Here is a 21,344-nt window from a genome sequence, read left to right as displayed (position 1 = left end):
AGGCAAGTGAGGCTGAAAATGGTTATCTGGAGAGATCTTGGATTTTTGTACCCAGGGAACAAGAGCCTGTCTACAAAGACAGAAGCAAACAGAAGGGATGGTTTTCTGGGTGATTTGTTTTGCTGCAAGGGAGATTGTTACTCAAAAAAATATCATGGTTAGCAAAAATCCGTCCAGTTTTTGAGTGAGAACTGCAATTTCTGTGTTTTCAGACTTTAAGAACTAATCTGGAGCAAAGATGTCTGAAATTAGACAAGTTGAAAAAATAAGTCAGAATGCATAAATGCTGGATAAAATGGGAATTAAGCTTGTGGCTAGGCAATATATACAGTCTCGGAGGAGAATATGTGTTATGGTTTAAGGGTCACTAGAAACTTTCCAGTAAGTAAGAAAGTAAGTCCTACAGTAGAACTTGGGCTTTTCTATAAAACTGTCTTCAGGATCTTTAGTACTAGAAGGAACCATCCTAAGGAGCTTCTGATCTTTGGCAACTGACTGATCTTTTCCATGCAGTTGGAGACAGAATCCCATATTATATTGGAGCCTTGTTTAGCCACTGGCCAAAGAAAGAGGTTCTGGTATTCACTAGACTTAAGGAAGGTTCATTAAGCATTTTATGTTCTCACTTTAGTTTTCCATGACTTTTTATTATCAGTTGTGGACTTTTTCCCTAACCACCATCTCTTTACTTTTAAAAATTGTCATTAAATTGTAAAATTAGGCACCACCATGTCACTTTGAAGTACCATCACTCATTCTGGAGCTGATAATACAGAAAAGCAATCCAGAGGCAAATAACATACATTACCAGCAAAAGAAAGGAGGGAGGGAGGAAGGGAAGGAAGGAAGGGAGAAAGGTGGGGACGGGAAGAAAAGGATCAAATTTGCAGGGGTGGAGGAAGAGTGTGTTTGGAAGAGTGTCCCTGGCTGAAAAAAAATATTTAGAAATCCTCGAAGAATCAAAACATTACAGAGGGTTAAACAGCATGAAGAAAAAAGTGCCCTAATTTTGCTTTAAATGACAGAAGATGGCACAGTAACTTGAAGAATTATTGCCATTATTTGGTTATTACAACATCCTTTTCTAGCAGAAGGTGAAGCCACTGTTTTGTTCTGCGTTGTGCTGATAATTCAGAGTTGTGAATTATGTACAGTTCAGTCTCTAAGATGCCTCTCCCCTCCTCCCCTTATCTCCACAAAGGAGAAGTGAAAGAAATAATAGTGGGTGTGATTATATCAAACAAACAACAGCATGATTTTTATCTTTCTTTGCAGTCCACCTGCTCCTTCTTCTCAGTGGCCTGCTTCTGAGAGGCATCCTCCCTCTGCAGGTGCAAAGCTATCACCATGTGACTGTTTAAGCAGGTGTCGCTTCTCATACTTACACACAGCATTCAGCCTAGTTCTGATTCTCCTCAGGACCTCTCCTTGTTTTCTTCATGGAGAACCCCTTTGAATGCTAAGAAAAATACTTGCCTTTAAAATAATTAAAGGATAAAACATTACATGGATTATTTTGATAGGTTGATTATTACTATCATCATTATAGTCCTACAATGAAAGAGTGTCATTCCCACATGAAGGCAACTGCATGAGGATTTTCCTACCCTCCTAAGTTAAAAAAAATCATAAGCCATTTCAGGTATTGTATTATGATGGGAAATGGATTAGGAAAATGTAGCTCTATCTATTTTTGGAGTTCTCATTTTTATATTTAAAGGCATTGCTGGGCTGTACGTGTTGGCAGATGTGTTAGTCATGTCGTTCCTTGCTTTTAACACCTTTTAGATTTTCCAAATGGCAATGTATTTTTTATCACAAAAGTAATACATGTTCATTGTGAAATAATCCAGAAAAATAGAGCACACAAAAATCAAAATTCCACCATTCACAGCAGTCTTTGTACATCTCCGTTTACGCCTATGAAATTTATTTTACTAATGGGATCATACTGTAACACTTTGATCTGCCCTTTTTAACTTAAAAACTTAACACAAATTTCTTTCCATGTGATTAAATATATATGTGAACATGATTTTGATGTCTGCAAAATATTTAATAATCTATTATTGGGCATTTAAGTTGCCTTCACATTTTTATTGTAATGAATAAGCGAACATTTTGTTGTGTGAAATTGTTTATTTTTTAGTACAGATTTCTAATGGTGAAATATTCAGAGAGTTTGAATGTATGGAAGGGTTTTGTTTACGTATTTGCTGAGTGGCCTTCAAGAAAGGTTGTACTAGTTATTACCATCACCCTCAGGATGTGGAATATTCCCTGTGGCACCCACTTTTCACATTCATATATACATTTGGCCACTTTGGTAGATTAGTAAAATCTCATAATTGGTTATATTTATAAATTACCTTTGTTAGTCTTGAAGTTTAATGTTTCTTGGACCTTGTATTTCATTTGAAAATGTTTATCAGGGTGCCTGGGTGGCTCAGTCAGTTAAGCATCTGACTCTTAGACTTCAGCTCAGGTCATGATCTTGCCGTTGGTGGGTTTGAGCCCCACGCCGGGATCTGTGCTGACAGTGCGGAGCCTGCTTGGGATTTTCTCTCTCTCTCTCTCTCTCTTTCTCTGCTCCATTCTGCTCATTCTCTCTTTCTCTCTGTCTGCTCATTCTCTCTGCTCATTCTCTTGTCTCTCTCTCAAAATAAATAAATAAAACTAAAAAAAATGTTTATCACTTTTGGCCATTTTTTGTTGTTGTTGTTGCACGAACACCACCATTCTCTTGGTTTGCAGAAGCCCGTGCATATATCAGGTTTTTGTTTGTTTGTTTGTTTGTTTGTTGACTGTTGTCTTGGGTCTAGGGCTTTTTTATTTTTATTATTTTTTAATTTTTTTAACGTTTTTATTTATTTTTGAGACAGAGAGAGACACAGCACGAATGGGGGAGGGTCAGAGAGAGAGGGAGACACAGAATCTGAAACAGGCTCCAGGCTCTGAGCTGTCAGCACAGAGCCCGACGTGGGGCTCACACTCACAGACCGCGAGATCATGACCTGAGCCGAAGTCAGACATGTAACCGACTGAGCCACCCAGGCGCTCCTAGGGCTTATTTTTTAAAATGGAGAAAGCCACTGTGTGATATGGGGAACGATGTAAAGTGTGAGTCCAGAGAACCTGGTTTCACTTGGGCAGCTGCACCTCTAGTTGGGCTTCTCCTGAGAGCGAGTCACCTCTTTTGCCCCCTCTTTTCCCAAATCTGTGTGACAAGAGGCTGAACTTGGTGTTTCCTGAGTTCTCTTTCAGCTCTGCCATCATCTGTGGTTGGCACGTTCCCTCCCAAATGGTAGTGGTTGTGGGATTTTGAACACTGAAGGCTTAATTTCAGTGTAGCTGTTAAATGTTACTGCCCCCACTTTCCTTGAAAGGTTTTGTAGTTTGTACTTAAAAAGATCCCTGTAATGTGGGCTGTTTTATGGAAACGTAATGAAGGACATAAGCCACACAGATGTCTTAACCTGTTCTAACTGGTGATTTCCAGGCATTAGTAACAGAGGGCTGGCTGTGCATATGTATGCATAGGTTTGAGATTACAAGGGAAGGCAGGCACAGAGGGAGGCCCTGCCAGGAAGGGTAGATAAGAAACACTTTAATCCACAACCCTGGAATTAGAGTAGGAGCTTGATAACATGTGCCACAAATACGCTGGGGCCGTTTGCTTATTTTTATGGTTCTTCTGTCAAATGGACCTTCTGCAGTGAACAAGACTTAAAGGGATAGTAGAGGAGTAGCACCTAATTACTTTACTATGGAACAGAAGGTTAACTGTATAATTATAGGATCAGTTCTGAGAGTTTCACTGAGAAGGGTTTGTACAGTTAAAACCACTCAGAGCTAAAGGCCACTCTCAAACCAAAACATTCCTATGGGAGAAACTCTTCCTGCCTTGCCCAAGCTCCCCACCAAGTGGCCCAGTGTTATGTGACGTTTATGGCATTTGTATAAGACATGTAATGGAAAATTCAGGAGTCAGCCTCTGCTTGGCTTCTAAGTTGATTATATACTGTGTAAGTTGTCAGTTTCTAGCTATAGGTTGTGAGGTCGTTCTGTGAGTGCTTGCTAGTAAGATGGTCCTCTGAGTGGTGCAGTTATGCCCAGGCAGAGCCCCTGGAACATCTGTGACTTCAAAGAGATAGCAGTGCTTAGGAGGCGTTACCCTTCCAGTTCCCATCAATTTTTGGTCAGTCTTTTGCAAGAGAAGAGCTTTTCTTCTCTTCTTCACTTTTCTATACTGAGAACTTTGCCCAAGCGGAAAATGTTGAAGTGTGCTAGATGCACTCATATACCTGGAAAGGTAAAAGGTAGGCATGGAATCCATAGTTCTTTCTGGTTCTAGAGAGGGGACAAAAGCAGTACGTGCATACAGTGAGTGAGGTAATGTCCTACCACTGCATATCTTGTGATGTTTTGTCCCGTGCGCTGTTCTGGACAGAGGAAATGTTGGCCTGTGGTGACCAGGCTGCATTTCTACCATGCTGCTAACGTGCTGACTTGTGAGAAAGACTTTTACTCTAAAGGAAGACTTTACTTCCTTTAGAGTAAATCTTGTCCATTAGCAGAGCTCCCCATGGAGCAGTTTCTATGAAACACAGTTATCTTTTCCAATTAAAGCCATTCTAAAAACAAGAACTAATAGAAATTATAACTTTTTTGTAGTAAGGTGAAAATTTCATAGAAAATTCTGGGCAGGTTAAATTTTAAAATGATTAGTGGAATATATTGGAAATCCTTTTGTTGGATCCAAAAGAAGAATAAGCCTCCCTTCTTAGAAAAGACGAAGGCAGTTTTGTAGTTTAGTCTTTCTTTCATTGGATTAATTAGTGTTCGCATAACCTGATATGGGGAAGAGTATTGTCTTCCTTTACTTCGTCCTATTTTAAGGAAAATATATCATTACAGAAGGATTTGGGAAAACAGATCTAAAATTCAATAATGTCACTACATTAAATTTTGCATATTCGCAAGTTTTTTTAAATATCACTTGTATTTCTGGCATACTTGCTATGATAGAGAACATGAATTTTCTAATCTTACTCTTTTTTACCTAATTGAAAAAATGTAAATTACTGACTTAGTGTGTTACTCATAGAAGAATGTGATTAATGTGAATTCACTATTAACTGGGATTGAAAAAAGACAAGACGATTCTTTCTCTCCAAACATATAATTCATAGTGGAATATTTATAACTCTCTCATTAATGCTAGAATCTGTGTGTCCTGTATCTTTACCCTTCATATAAAGTGGGAGGTTGGAAATTTGGAAAATAGTATATTGATATAAAATTTGAGGATGACATCCATAAAGTTGGAGTAAAAAGTAACTTTGTGATCTTGTGACTGAGTTTTGCTTTTTGTTTTTGTTTTGCCTTTTTTTTTTTCTTTTTTGTATCAGAGATGATTGTTGACCATCAGATTGAGACAGGCCTATTGAAACCTGACCTTAAGGATAAGGTGACCTATACTTTGCTCCGGAAGCACCGGCATCAAACCAAGAAATCCAACCTTCGATCCCTGGCTGACATTGGGAAGACAGTCTCCAGTGCAAGTAGGATGTTTACCAACCCTGATAATGGTAATGCAGGGCCAAGCATTTGCCTCACTCTTTTACCTCATTCCATCTCTTACCTTTACTTCATCTCGTGTCCTCTGTTGTTTTTACTCTTCACCATATTTCTTCTTTCCTCAAGTTCATATGCCACTGCCATTTCCTAATGACACTTTTATCCAGTTGGGCAGGTTTGCAGTCCTGTTGGAAAGATTTCAGCAGTTACTAAGGCTGCAAATGCCAAGATGCCTTGCTTGCTTCATATATATCTATTCTGATTGACTGAGTTGGTTTGGTAATAACGCAATGATGAAACAACTGAATATTTCAGATGAGTCATCAAACTTGTAGATTTTTGAGTATATCAAGGAATATGCTTTAGACTTGGGGGTTTGTCAGAATTAGGATGATAGACTAAGATATGATAAATGCTCTGAATTCTAATATCATACAGTGTTTGCTTGGTATGTGAGATGGCGTCCAGTCTATAAATGATCATTTATCCAAGGCTTAATATTTATTACTTAATGAAGTCTAGGACTACAAAAAAGTCTGTCTGTTCTTTAGTTATATGATCATGATGGTTAGATATGAGAATAATTATTCAAGGTAGGATTTTAACCCCATTATATAGTAATAGGAAAGGCACTGTGTCTTGTTTATACTCTTGCATTTGGCAGATTTTTCTGTAAAATATCTTTTGTATTATTGTTTTTGTTTCAAATACATTTCATGGTTGGGTATAATCTGAGGAGGGAGAAGCTAATTTCAATGAAGTCTGAGAATGAAAGCATGGTGAAAGTGTTGCTAAGCATTGGGCTGGTAAAACCAGCTCTCTGTCATCCCACCCCTGGTCTTTTTTGGTACCAAGAGAAATGAGTAGATAAGGGAGCTTCTAATTCATTGCCCTCATCTGTATGTACAGAATAGTGTAAGATATTTTGCCCTGGAAAAGGTGGACTAAATGAATTGTCTAAACTGAATTCTAACTTAGCTACTCCATTTCTGGAAACTGAGTTTTCTGACTTAGTGTTAAAATTAAGCGTTGGCTGGAAGAGAGCTCACTATTAGCAAACTTTCTCTGGTGTATTTTTGAGCCATTCCATTATTGTAGTTTCTTAATGAGTGTCTAGTCATTAAATAGAACCAAATGAAAAGGTCGGTTTTATTGAGTGACTTACGCATTGATATAACTGTTACCATAAATTTTTTTAAAAGCAAAACAAATTATAAATAAATAATTCAAAATAAAACGCTTTATAAAAAAACATTGACAAGAAGAAGAATCTAATCTAAAATATTCCCACTACAGTTTGATGGTTCTATCATTATCTGGAATATTGGTGCTGACTGGAAATATTTTATTTTTTATGTATGTCTTTGTTTTCTTTTTTTTTCTTTTTAATTGTATTTTGAAGAGTTTAATGGCTGGAAATGTTATAGGATGACCAGTTGGTTACAACTGATGTCACAAATACTTTGTTTTAAAAACAACCCCTGTATTCTTTTTTTTTTTTTTTTTTTAGTTTATTTTTTATTTTGAGAGAGAAAGAGAGAGAGAGAATGCGAGTGAGAGAGAGCAAGCAGGTGGGGGAGGGGCAGAGAGAGGGAGACAGAATCCCAAGCAGGCTCCACACTGTCAGCACAGAGCCTGATGTGGGGCTCAAACTCACAAACCGTGAGATCATGATATAAGCCGAAGTCAGGAGTCAGACGCTTAACTGACTGAGCCACCCAGGAGCCCCCAATGCCTATTTTTAAAATTATGGCAACTAAAGTAAAAGTCTGTCTTTAATCTTATTTCTTATTCTTTTCTTCATATGAAATGAAATTCCATGATTTGGAGATCAATTTTTTTTTATCCCGAAGCTGGTACTTACTGTAGAGAAGCAAGAAAGTGCATTGTTTTCAAGTATCACTGTATTTGCAAAGAGAAGCGGAATGCATATGGCAGAGGGAGCGTGGCTTCCACCAGTCTGGGTTGAGCTTCATTTTCATGAAGTGCAATTAGAGTAGAAATTAAGAACAGATGGATCTTGGAGGCCAGTATTTTGTGCTTCAGGAGAAAATATTTGGATGTGGAATACAGCTAATGAGTTGATACCATCCATCATTCAGTTCTTTTATCCTATCAGTAGATCTTTATACTTCAGAGCTAAGTTGAAATTGCCTTTGTCATTCACCTTTCACTTGTGAAATGTTACATATGCCGGGCAGAAAGCAAATAGGGAGAGCAGTCAGCTCTTCCTTCCCAGCTCTTCAGCTGATCAGTTTACACCCTGAAGCATGGAATAAGATTAGGCCTTTTTAAACATGTTTTTATTGGCCTTTGTGTTACCTAACTCCTTTTAAATATCCAGAGGCAAGATTTGACTTAGAGAGATTCTACAGTAATGACTTTCATGTACCTCTAAAATACGTTATTATAAATGGTCAGATGGCAAATTTTTGGGGTTTTTTTCAAGTTTATTTATTTTCGGAGGGAGGGAGGGACGGGGAGAGAGAGATAGAGAGAGAAAGAGAAAGAGCACAAGCAGGGGAGGAGCAGAGAGAGAGAGACAGACACAGACAGAGAATCCCAGGCAGGCCCTGTGCTGGTCAGCTCAGAGCCTGAGGCGGGGCTCAAACTCAGTCACTGTGGGATCATGACCTGAGCTGAAATCAATAGTTGGACCCTTAACTGACTGAGCCACCCAGGTACCCGATAAATTTTTGGTTTTCTAGAGGCACTTATATTCTTCTTGCAAGTTTACACAGTTACCTTTATATGTTCGGGTTTAATTACTTAACATCTTTAACTATGAAATATCTCAGAATACATTTCTAAAACAAAGAATTATAAAGTTGTTGCTACTATTTTAATAAATGAGAATCTTGTGTCTAGTGTTGGACCTAGTTCTAACACCGAAAAACCTAGATAAACTTCAGTCACTTTACTCTACTGTTATAGGCTAGAAAATAGACATTGCTTTCTTTAGTTATGATGGCAATAGAGTAGTTAATAGCTGCAATGTATACTTTAGAATTGGGATTTTTTTTTTTTTAATTTTCCAGTGGTGATGGAGCTGCTTCTATCTATTCACAAGAGGCAGTCAGGAATTTTGCAAGCCAGTTGTTAAGCACAGATAGTATTAAATACCAAATTATGTATGTATACAATTAAATAATGATATTAAAAACAAAGGTAATAAATACTCATTCAGATTCACTATTTCCTATTTATTTTATTGCATGCTACTAGAGTTTATACACTTCAGGTTATTACCATCTATTGTGTATATATAAACACACATAAAATGGTGTGTTTTCATTTCTTCCCAACTCTTTGTTCATAGGCTTCATTTTGGTCACTTGCAATAAGTCATTGTGGTAGTATTTACACCAAAGAATTCAGAAAATTCAAATCAGGGCTTGATTTATGTTTTGTCACTTGTCTATAGACTTTAAAAAGTGATGGAGAAAATGCTAATAATGCCTATTAAATGTGTCTAGTGTCTATAGCCATTGCCTAGTAAGCTTGAGCTCTTAACAAATGACCATAGCCTGGGTGGCTTGAACAACAAGCATTTATTTCTCACAGTTCTGGAGGCTGGGAAGTCCAAGATCAAGGTGCCATAGATTGGGTTTTCGGTGAAGGCCCTCTTCATTGCTTGTAGATGGTTGTCTTTTCATTGTATCTTCACATGGCAGAGAGAGATCCATCATCTTTCTCCTGTCTCTTTTCATAAGGGCACTAATCCCATTCAGGAATGCTCTGCCCTCATAACCTAATTTTCTCCCAAGGGCCCCACCTCCTACTATCACATTGGGTAGGAGGGTTAGGATTTCAACATATGAATATTGTGAGGATACAAATATTCAGTTCATAACAGCTTTTAAAATGTGAGGGGCATAAGGAATCAAGTATATGTTCTGCTGGCATTCAAAAACTATTATCCAGTTTAGCACTTTGTCTTCATTGTTTCACTTTTATCCTACCTGTTAACATATATGATAATGGATATTCAACAAGGATGTTGCAACTATGTTTGGTCAGAATCAACTGACTATATGCAATTCACAACAGAGTATCCTATATTTTATTATTACTTGTATGTGTGCTGCCTGTCCTTTATATCAGTAAAATTTATTACACACACACGCACGCACGCACGCACTTTCCCCTGGAGAGTTGGTTTTTGCAAACATTTAGCATCATACTCACTTAACAGCCTACCACTGTCTCTCTATAGCTAAAGATTAGCTTGTTGTTTAGGGTCCCAATGTAGCTGGGTTCAAGGTGGTTTAATGTTTTTTAAAAGAAATGAAAAACATTTGTATTTGTAATAAATCAGGAAAGAATCAGGCTAGCTTCCAAGATGTTAATTGCGAAATTACCACTTGTCTGAGACATCTGTGAATTCTGATGGACACATCTGCCAGGTACTAAATTTTAGGCAAGTGCTATAATTTCCCAATATATTAATTGAAGTATTTTTATGGAGTTAGCATTAGGTTTTCATTTCTTCTGGTGTTAGATTTTCTTTTGCCCCCTGTTGCTTACTATCGTTTTACCTTGAACCATATGAAATTGCCATTTTGTGGGTAAAGTTGACTGTCAGCACTTTCATATAGTTCTACTTAATAATTTGGTTTGGGATACTTAGATAATCTGTATTATTATAGTATATACTATGAAAGAACATTTAAGCCTAGGAACATTCCTTGGCAGTATTTAAAAATCTAATAAGATGTATTTTGTTTGCTTTTTATTAGAAAGTGAAAGTAAAGTTTGTACTTAATTGGTATGTATGCAAATTCTTTAGTAAGATGTTTATGACAAGGTTACCTGATAACTGTTGTAAGGAATCATGGTTTGTTAGGATGGTCTGATTTTTAAAAAATATTAATTTTAAAATATTTTTTATTTAAATATATTTTAAATATTCCATTTAAATGGATCCTTCTGATATGTATTGTCTAAGGTTATAAAAGATGAATGAGACCTGATTTAAGGACAAAAACCAACTGGGAACCTTAATTTGAATAGTCAGCTTTCACTAACTACCTTTGTGGAAATTGGGGCAATGCCATCATCAGTTTGTCCCTGTTTTTTTCCTCTTGGCTTCTTCATTTTTTTTTTTTTTTTTAACCCCTCGACTGTCATAGAAATCTGTTCTTTACCCTCCACTGTCTGGGAGTACACATGCCCTTTACTAAAGTGACTTTGGTTATCCAGTTATACCTAAACTATGAATTTCATTTTTTCCTAATTCAATTTCATGACCCCATTTTTCTTTGGTTTTTTTTTTTTTTTCAGTAAAAAGTTAGAAAGGTAATTTAGTAGTTTCCATGTTTGTAAAACAGTATAGATAATGAAAATTAAATGAGATAATATATGTAAAATGTTCAAAATGGTGACTGGCACATGGTAATCAAAAAGATCACTCTACCAAAAGCACAATTAAGGAAGAAAAATCTCATACTGAGTAAGAGTGGTTTCTGGAATGATATTTGCTCTGTAGCTTATTATTTGGGAAGAGACTCATGGATATAGTGCTGATTTATTTTCTCTGCCCTTTGGTATTGGTAGCTAATACCAAATGGAGTATGAGAGAGGAGGAAGCCCTTTCTCATCATATAGTTCCTTAGGAAGAGTCTTTCTCCCTCATTCATTTTACTCTTTGCCAACAGACAAACCCTAAACCGCACTGAGAATCTAAGACTTAATAAAGCTGCTCCAGCAGGTAGGTGATGAGTTGGAAAAGGTGGCTGCTCCAGAGCCAGCTCTAGGGACCCAGGGCTTGCTCCTGATTGAGCCTCTGGGTTTTATCATCAGTTTGCAACCCACCTTTTTTTTTCCTGTCAGACATGAAAACTGTGATCTACTCGCTCCCACTACTTGTTACCATCACTTCTTTTCTCCCTGGATTCCTCTTTTCATTGTTCCTTTCCAGGCTAGATGCTGCTTCCTCACTAGCTCTCACACTGCTTCTTCTGACCTAAGTACATATCACCATTAGCTATTTTCAAAAGTGTTTGCTAGGGCTGTTGCCTACCGTAACATAGATCTTGGTTAGCAACACAGAACAAACCATGGAAAGAAGTCAGGTTTTTTTGTTGATGGTAATTCTAGGTCCCATTGAAATGTAAGCGGGATTAGCTAGACTCTCCTTGCTTTGGATCTGATTTGAGATTAGGCATTTTCAAGCTATTTGGTTTGGATGTCAGATCAAGCTGCCTAGATACTGGCACGATGTAGATCTGGCTGGGACCACCGCCAGGTTGGCAGCTTTCTCAGTCCCTTTAGAAAGTCTTAGCTTTTTTGTCTGAGTTTTGGATTCCAGTTTATCCCAATTGTTTCTGGCTGGGTTGTTCCACTGGGCAGCTCCCCTCTCCCTGTACCCTTGAATTCAGACCTGGTCCCTGACTCAGTGGGTAAGGGCCAGCATTTTCCTAACTTCCCACAGAGATGCTGTTCCTCTGAAGCAGGCCATCTTGTTTTCCCAGTTCTGAGATGGGTCAATCAACAATTTGTTTCTCAGGCTCACATTGCTTTAAAATGAGTGTCATCTTCCCAGGTGCCTTTCTGCATACAATCAGCTGTCTCCAAAATCCAACAGCACACATCCATCTGTTTTGTTCAGGACTCTAATTCTGCGTTCATTTGCACAGCACAGATGAATGTCCTGGCCAGAACCCAGTGAACGATCAAGCTCTTCTCAGACTTCGATTAAATGAACGAATCCATGGAAAGTTTCTAGAAAAGTGCCTTAATATTCCTTAATAACAGTAACTTAATAACACTGATTCCTAATTCATCTGTCAGACACCATTCTTATTTCCTTTCTCTTCCCTAGGCAGGTGTCTGATCTTCCAGATTTGTAATGCTCAGATCTTTAAATAAACAACACATTTTCTCCCAACTCTTCTCCTCCCAGTATTTGGTAGTCTGTTCTGCTCTTTATGGCAATGAGGGTCAGACTTAAGAGATAGAACACAAATGAGTTTTTTTAGTTTTAGATTTGAAGGCCCACTTTATAATCTTCTTCTTGGAGACGTGGTACCATCTTTTCTAAAGGCTTCATTCTAGTCCTGGACTCACACATAGTGGCAGCGTGATTTTGAGCAATTTACATAATATCCCTGAGCCTCATTTTTTTTTTTTTTTATATCTGTAAATAAAGGTAGTAATGTTTTATTCTATTTATACAACCAGGAGTAGATGAGATATTTTTGGGAGACATATTTTAAGAAGCATAATGTGAGATATTACTGTAAGGAACAGCTATTCAGAAATATTTAAAGGGGCAAATTTAATGCCTTTCACATTTAAAATCAAGGACAGAGACTCAATTCACCACCATTATTTTGTATTCTGTTATTTTTTTTTGTGCGTCTCAATTTTGTTTTTCTACCACTACATAAATGAAAAATTCTTGGAGTTTTATTTTTAAAACAGTGCTAATTTCATTATCAACTTTAGAGATGCCAAATAATACGTAATGAAGTGTCACTTGTGGGCTTTATATTTTCAGTTGGGAAATAAAGATTGATCAATATGTCTGAGCAATGGTAATAATATATGTATGAATAATAAATAATATGTGTAGCAGGATGTTACCATGAGATAAACAAATTTTATATTTTATTAATTGCCAGTCTATGTTACACAGCCTGGGTGTCTGATGGAGTAGAGAAATGGAATGATTCTCTTTGTCATATCCTACCCCATATGGAAGAGAGATGTACTTAAAGGGCCCTTAACCTGTTTGCTGCTGCCACCCCTGGGTAATTATCTTCCCAGAGATCCTTGATAGGGACACCTTTGTGAAGTCTTGTTTTCCCCAGCCCCATCTTGCTATAAGAGCAGTTAGGAGAGTAGGTGGGACTACTACTCTCTGGGACTACGATCTGGGACTACGTTCTGGTCTCTACAAAAGACAAAGGGAAAAGGAGAGGAAAGGACAGGAAAATGTGAAAAAGGAGGGAAGGCAAAGAGGAGATGTGAGCACAATGGACTCTTTATCTTATCTTCCCAAAAGGAAAAAAGGGGGAATAAAATGAATGTCTTCCAAGAATGATTAAGCATGCCTCATCTACTCAAGGCTAGTTTCAGTACAAATAACAAAGGGCAAAAAGGAGATCTTTTCACGTTTATCAACCTGATTTCTTAAAAATCACCTTTTGCATTTAAAGTTGAATTAAATTAGGCTACAGTTTCTGTCTTTGGTGTTTTCCAACACCCCTGAGGATGCTGAGCAAAGGAAACATTCCATCAATGACATTAGTAGCAGTAGCAACAACAATAAATCTCCTATTACTTGAGCATTTATTATACACGGGGCATTGTTCTCCATGATGTTTCTAATGTATATATCATTATCTCCATTTGCATATGAAAAGCCTGAGCTCAGAAATAAAATAATTTTCCCAAGCATAAAAAGATGGACAACCTAGTGTGCTTAATAACAATATGCTAATTAAATTACAAAGGGTAACGAGCTTCCTCAACAACAGTTTATTTCCCACACCAGGTCTTTTACTTTGTGTAATCATGTGATGTTGAAGGGATCTGGAAGTCAATTTATATCTAGGCAGGGGTACACTCCAAACATGGCAGTTGGATGTCTTTTTTGGCTTTCCAAAAGGAGATTTCTTTTTTTCTTTTTTTTTTTTTTTTTTTTTTTTTTTTTTTTTTTTTTTTTTTTTTTTAAACGTTTATTTATTTTTGGGACAGAGAGAGACAGAGCATGAACGGGGGAGGGGCAGAGAGAAAGGGAGACACAGAATCGGAAACAGGCTCCAGGCTCTGAGCCATCAGCCCAGAGCCTGACGCGGGGCTCGAACTCCCGGACCGCGAGATCGTGACCTGGCTGAAGTCGGACGCTTAACCAACTGCGCCACCCAGGCGCCCCTCCAAAAGGAGATTTCTAGGCAACATGTTTCATGTGTTTATAGGTGAAATGTGGCCAATACTCCTGGGTTAAACTTTCTGGGTAAATAGTTGTGGAATGCATAGTACATGCTCAATGACAATTTTTTAAAAAAGTTTTATTCAGGGGCTCCTGGGTGCCTCAGTTGGTTGAGCATCCAACTCTTGGTTTCAGCTCGGGTCATGGTCTCACGGTTCATGGGTTCAAGCCCGGAGTTGGGCTCTGTGCTGATAGTGTGGAGCCTGCTTGCAATTCTCTCTCTCTGTCTCTCTCTCTCTCTCTGTCTCTCTCTCTTTCTCTCAAAATAAATAAATACTAAAAAGAAAGTTTTTATTGAAATCCCAGTTAACATAAGGTATACTATTAGTTTCAGGATGCCTACTTGAACAAACAACACTGCGATCCTAAAAGAGTCCTAAAACTTTAACATGAGTGAAATTTATTTCCTTCTTAATAGGATTGTTCAAAATACATTTTGCTGGAGAGGTTGTTTTGGGTTTATTTGCATGATTCAAGTAGGCACACCCTCCCTTGAACAGATTAGGATTGATGGTTTTGGACAAGCTGATCTCAAGGGTAACGTGAATCATTAAAAAAGCTCCTCACAACACCTTTTTCTGCAGTCTAGATACAGGAAACCACCACTTTGAAATCTTTGGAGCTGTAGATCTTTACATCTCTCTCATCAAGTCACAATAATATAAACTAATTTCTATCTTGTTTATGCCTGGAGCCAGGCAAAAATGATTTAGAAGAGAATGTATATGATAATCGCAAAGCTAAGTTGTTTATTTTGCAGCTTAAGTGTAGAAGAGGTACAATGAAAGCATTATCTAGGAAAGGTGTACATAATATGTCATTATCGTGGTATAATTATAGAAAGTTCGGCTCCAGCTTTGGGAACAACTTTTCAAAATCGTATCTTTGTGAAGAGAGAAAAAAAGCAACATGAAAAGGTTACAGAGTTTGTATCTCTTCCTGCACAGAAGTACATAGAGGGTCCAACAAATCAAAATGTTGGAATATGCCAACATAAGTAATGGGTGCTGTGAACCTCCCACTTTTCATGCGAGTAAGCAGCCAGATGGCTCCAATCAGCTTTGCTAAAACACAGGTGCCAAGCCTCTACGGGCAGTTTCATTTTTCATGCCTGTCTTTGGAGCCAGGTTCTTGGCTGGTGTGTGCCAGGCTCCGTTCCGCTGTCCCCTTGATGGTGCTGCTCAGCATCAGTAGAGGCTGTATATGCAGAAAGGAGTTTCCAGCTTTAGCTCCCCACAAATAACACACTAACATCTTGGGAGGGGTGGGGGGGGGGAGAGAAGCTGTTGGGGAAAGTCATGTTATCAGCACCCGAGTTTCAGAGCAGCTGCTGACCTCTTGTACTCACGTTAGGGGCAGGCCATGGTATCAGTGATAAAATTTGGGTAGCTTCACACTGCTCAGAAGCTAAAGAATGTGAACGCTTTTTCGAGTTTACTTTACATTCCTGACCTCTGTCAATTCTCACTGACCTGGAATTTCAGTCGATCTTTGCTAAGGCCTAGATAGATGGCTGTAGTGGTCCCATATCTCGCACTTCTTTCAGCTAAATTGGCTGGAATATGGGCCCTTTAAGCAGATCACTCGATTGTCAAAGGAAATAGGTGGTGAAACCTGGTCAGTCTGATAATATATGTTTCTAATTGCCTCCTTCTTGACAAAAGCAATTTTGGAATAATCTCAACTGATTCATTTTCCTTTCTTCATTTTTCTTAGTGCAATAAAAACTTGCAAAGAAGTTCAGTTATGGGAAACAATTAAAAATTCAGATTGCAAAGAGGAGACATCAGATTTGCCTCAAACAGGTGCTGGCACAGATGGCCTGCTCACAAGTCCTGGCTTTATTTACAGCTTTTAAACACAGACAGATAAATTGACAAAAATGTTTCTAGATTTTATAATGTACTGGATGCCCAAATTTGGCCATAAACTTGCATTAATTTGTAAATGATTCCATTCAAAACTTGACCTCCCAAGTCACCAGTAGCCTTAAAAAGACCATTTGTCTGCCCTGTAATTTGCACACTTGTGTGAATAGATTATCTGATCTTTGTTTTTGATTGGATATGTTTTATTGCCTTGATTATTTAATGACTCTGATATTAAAAGTCTCTCAAGTCAAATTGTATGTAGTCTGATGGTTAGGTATTCCCTGCCTCATTGTTCCTTGAAGGACAGTTATGCTCCCTATTTCTTACTAGCCTTGGAGTGAGGTATTTGATAAGAATAGCAAAATAGATGACATGAAGCCCAAATGAAATTATCTTCAGGCAGAAGTTTGTGGTGCTTTCCAGCTGATGAAAAATATCTAGAGAAGCCATACTATGCATTTAGCTTGCATCGTTAATCTGTCTTTGATTTGGTCTAAGATTTGGCATGAGTGCACCGAGTATTAAAATTATAGTAAAATAAGTATTAAAGGGGCCAGAAACTGAGGGGCAACATGCATTTCTGAATTGGTTTATATTAAGGTGTTGATTCATCGACCTCCCAGTCTCGTGTTTCTGAAGGACTGAAAAGCAGAGGCAAAGGAAATTGAAAACCAGTTCTGTGTTCATCAAGGAAAATATCTCAAAAGTGAAAATATGGAATGTTGCTTTCTGCATTTCTGTACAAGATCCATAGAAGGGTCTGTAGGGTAGATCATAAGAAAGCTCCTTACTAATATAACTCCCCGCCCCCCACCCCCCGCCGTGCTTTACAAAACTACATGTAACTTCCCTCTGTGTGTGCTTATGTGGTGCAAAATTATTACCTGTCTTGATCTTACATCTTCAGATTACTGTTCATGATGTAAATCTTTCTTCTGGACACAATCCCTGTTTTGTGTATTTGGACTGCAGGGCGGATCGTTCGCTGGTACTTGGGGAACGATAATGATGGAATGTATTTTTTTAGGCTTTTTCATTGTGTGTGGGGATTTGCTCCATCGAAGGGTCATGGGAGGGGGTGTGTGTGTCAATGTAACATGTCATTGTTCTTCTTTAACCCGCTTGTGTGATTTGCTTTAGTATTTTTTCTTCTTAATTAATGCTTCCATCCTCATCCTTGCTGTGGCTGCTCATGTGTCCTCCTCCTCCTGTCTTCTGCTTCTGACACTAAAGCCCGCAGCCCGCTTGAGAACTCAGTGCCCTGCCTAGCAACCCGCACCCTGGACGATGACCCCCGAGTGCGGCGCACTCCCAGCGTGGGATGGCTAAGTAAGTCAATGCCTGGGGAAAGGGCAAGGATGGTGGTGATGGTGGGGAGCGGGAGGGCAAGAAGGTTGGGCTCATGATTGCTGAGTGGAGGGTATCCTCAAGACTGTCTGAAGGGAAAAGCCTCACAGATTTCCTACGATCACTGATTTATGCCTTCTACTACCGGAGCTTATACTAGTAATGTATTTTGTGGGTGATCTGCCATCCTGCGTTCAAGCTGAGTACCTTGTAAGGTAGTGGAAGGGGTTGCAGACTCAGGGGTTAGGTCTGGCACTGGTAGCACTTTCTCAGTGGGGTCATAATGCTGACCTTCTTCCTGCAGAGGATTGTGAGGAAGATCACATGAGATGAGGTATCTTACTGAAAGCATTCAAGCGATGGGTGAGAGGGAGAACTTGCTAGGTTAATGGTCCAAGATAAAAAAATCCAAATACTCCTTTTATGTGTAAGAAAAGCAGTAAGTGCCATGGAAATAAGATAAAATCTTCATTCTTTAAAATAAAGAGCTTGTGAAAGAGACAGGATTTATTATACCTAAAACCAAATGAGAGAAGAACATGCACAGAAAACTACATGGACTTTTTCCAAATTTGATTACATGTGATACAAATTTCTTTCAGTTTTCAGGAAGCCCATCCTTGGTGACAGCATTAGGCTTTTTAACTGTTTATTATCACCTTTCTTATCATAAGCTTATTGATTTATGCTTTTTTACTAATTTAGCGTGAGAAAATTTCACTTTTCTGGGAAGATGTCTTTCTCATATGGCTTAATAGGGGAGGTTTTAGTTTACTCCAAAATAGTGTTTGTTGCACTTCATTCTTCCAGGGCTTTTCTTGAAGTAAATCTGGTGTTTTGGGAAACTATATTCATAATTTCTGTGTCCCATAGAGATACAAATGCAGGCAGGCACCGTGCTAGGCAAGGGTATTTAGAGATGAGTAAGAGAGTCCCTGTCCTCAGGGGACTGCCTTTCTAACGAATGAGGCAGGACACAAAGGATAAAACCGTACAAAATGCTAAGTGAAATGACTGAAAATCACATACACACACTTAAGGTTATGGGACCATCTGCTTGGCCTGGGAGTTGTGATGGTGCAAGAGGCTTTGGGAAGAGATGATTTTAGGGTTAAATCTTATAGGAAAAGTAGGAGTTTGGTGATGGCAACATAGGGCAAAGGGACCTTTACTGAACTCCTAACTTTGTAATGATTTCTGCTACATAGTGGGTCTAAGAAGCTTGAATAATTTTTTTCTTGAATAATAATACAAGTTGCAAACATTAATTTATCACTTTTCAGTAACAAACCCTGAGCTAAGTACTTTATGTGATGCCATGTAATTTTCTGAACAATCCTGTTATGTGCCTATTGTTATTGTCCACATTTTACAGATGAAGACATGTGGCTTAGGGAGGTTAAGTAACTTGCCCAAATCACACCGATCATAAGTGTCTAGGGGAGGTTTTGAACTTCCTCGTATGGTAGTTTCGTGAGTAACACCTTATTGAAGCTAAAGTATAAGAAATTCACTTGGCTATATTGCCAAAAAGATACACTGACCCCACCATGATGCTCTAACACTCATGTGATTTTCTCTGCAAGTATCATGCATTCCTTCTAATAAATTATTATTATTTTTAGTGATGCCTCTTGGGGAAAAAATAAATTCAGGTATAGAGTGTAGTCATTGGGGTTTGGAGTCAGGCAGGATTGAGTTTGAAGACTTGCTGGCTTCCTGACTTTGGGCAAGTTACTTTTCTACTGTAAATTTGGGTTTCTTAACTGTAAAGTTGAATTAATTTTACCAACATAGGATTATTGGGAGAATTAAATTAGAAATATGCAAAGTGTTTATCATATTTCACCACACTCAATAAATCCAGCATTACTGTTATTAACAAAGTACTTATAGGAATTGCTTAAGATATTGTAGCTATTTTTATCCTCTGAAAGTTTTATTTATTCCATGTCTGGCATCTAGACATCGAAATACTTTTCATGGATACAGCATCAAGGAAATTGACCAAAATGCTCAGTTTGCCAATGATATGGAAATATGTCAAGTATTTGGAAATCAACATCAGACCACATCCTGGGCCAATCCTTCTAAGAAAACACATTTTAGTAATGAGAGAGGATTATTCTTCTTTAAGTTTTATTTATTTTGAAAGGGGTGGGGGGAGAGAGAGAGAGAGAGAGAGAGAGAGAGAGAGAGAGAGAGAGAACATGAGCAGGAGAGGGGCAGAGAGAGAGAGAGAGAGAGAGAGGGAGAGATTGAGAATCCTAAGTAGGCTCTACAGTGTCAGCATGAAGCCCAACGCAGAGCTTGAACTTATGAACGATGAGATCATGACCTAAGCCAAAGTCAAAAGTTGGCTGCTTAACTCACTGAGCCATCCAGGCGCCCCCAAGAGAGGATTCTTATTTTTGTCTATTTATATGATATATTCTCTTCTTAAATGAACAACTGAAATGTGTAATCTTAATCACCCTCCCCAGGGCTCCCTATTACCTACCACATCAATTCAGTAAATTTAATATACATATATTGATGGTCCACAACTTATGATGGTTCAGCTTACCAGTTTTCTATTTTATGATGGTGTGAAAGCAATACAAATTCACTAGAAACTATACTTTGAATTTTGAATTTAGATTTTTTTTCTGGGCTGGTGATGTGGCACGATACTCTTTCATGATGCGGGGCAGTGGCAATGAGCCACAGCCCCTTTTAGCCACGTAATCATGAGGTAAACAACCAACACACTTACAACCATTCTGTACCTATACAGCCATCCTGTTTTTTACCTGTAGTGCATTGTGCAATTAATTGTATGATATTCAACATTTTATTGAGAATAGGCTTTGTTTTATTTTATTTTTTTATTTTTATTAAAAAAATTTTTTTAACGTTTATTTTTGAGACAGAGAGAGACAGAGCATGAACAGGGGAGGGTCAGAGAGAGAGGGAGACACAGAATCTGAAACAGGCCCCAGGCTCTGAGCTGTCAGCACAGAGCCTGATGCGGGGCTCGAACTCACAGACTGTGAGATCATGACCCAAGCTGAAGTCGGACGCTCAACCAACTGAGCCACCCAGGTGCCCCGGGAATAGGCTTTGTTTTAGATGACTTTGTCAAACTGTAGGCTAGTGTAAGTATTCTAAGTGCATTTAAGGTAGGCTAAGTGCGATGTTCAATAGTTTAGGTGTATTAAATGCATTCGACTTACCATAGTTTCAACTTATGATGGGTTTATCGGGATGTAACCCCATTGTAAGTTGAGGAAGGTCTGGAATAAGTAACAAAGATGTGCAAAGTGACATTAAGTCCTGCTGTTTCTACCTACCCATCCAACTTTGTTTTCATCTCTTCTCAGTATGAACCTCTAGTCTAATCAACTTGTCCTTTTTCTTCTGGCTTACATCATGGTGAATTCTACTTCCATGCCTTAGTTGGTTCCTCTGCCCTTCCAAGAATGCCTTTTCAAGCATGCCTATCCAAAACTACTTAGTAGGGCCCAATGAAGTTCATGGTCTTTATAAAATAGTCCTCATAAACATAGAAGATCTTGTCATGTCTTAAAATTCCAAAGCTCCTATTATCTGTGTCTCATAATTGAAAT

At 38.3% G+C, this 21,344-nt stretch overlaps 1 protein-coding gene across 8 annotated transcripts in view; it reads left to right on the top strand.

Annotated features, from left to right (window-relative positions):
* SLC4A4 (solute carrier family 4 member 4) overlaps positions 1-21,344 on the top strand; it is a 354,218-nt gene that overhangs the window by 153,309 nt on the left and 179,565 nt on the right. For 3 of the 8 annotated variants that reach the window (XM_086704881.1, XM_086704885.1, XM_086704879.1), the window contains exons 6-7: positions 5,412-5,591; positions 17,623-17,718. In XM_086704881.1, the coding sequence (XP_086561007.1) occupies positions 5,412-5,591; positions 17,623-17,718 (276 nt within the window). The remainder of the gene's footprint in view (positions 1-5,411; positions 5,592-17,622; positions 17,719-21,344) is intronic. The other 5 variants (XM_086704882.1, XM_025922405.2, XM_086704884.1 and 2 more) reach the window with 3 other exon arrangements.

The sequence above is a fragment of the Puma concolor genome, chromosome B1 (genome assembly GCF_028749965.1).
Source record: "Puma concolor isolate L17-30 chromosome B1, mPumCon1.1.hap2, whole genome shotgun sequence".
In the NCBI taxonomy this organism is placed as follows: domain Eukaryota; kingdom Metazoa; phylum Chordata; class Mammalia; order Carnivora; family Felidae; genus Puma; species Puma concolor.
Note: the sequence above shows the minus strand (reverse complement) of the source record. Positions and strands in the feature narration are given on the sequence as shown.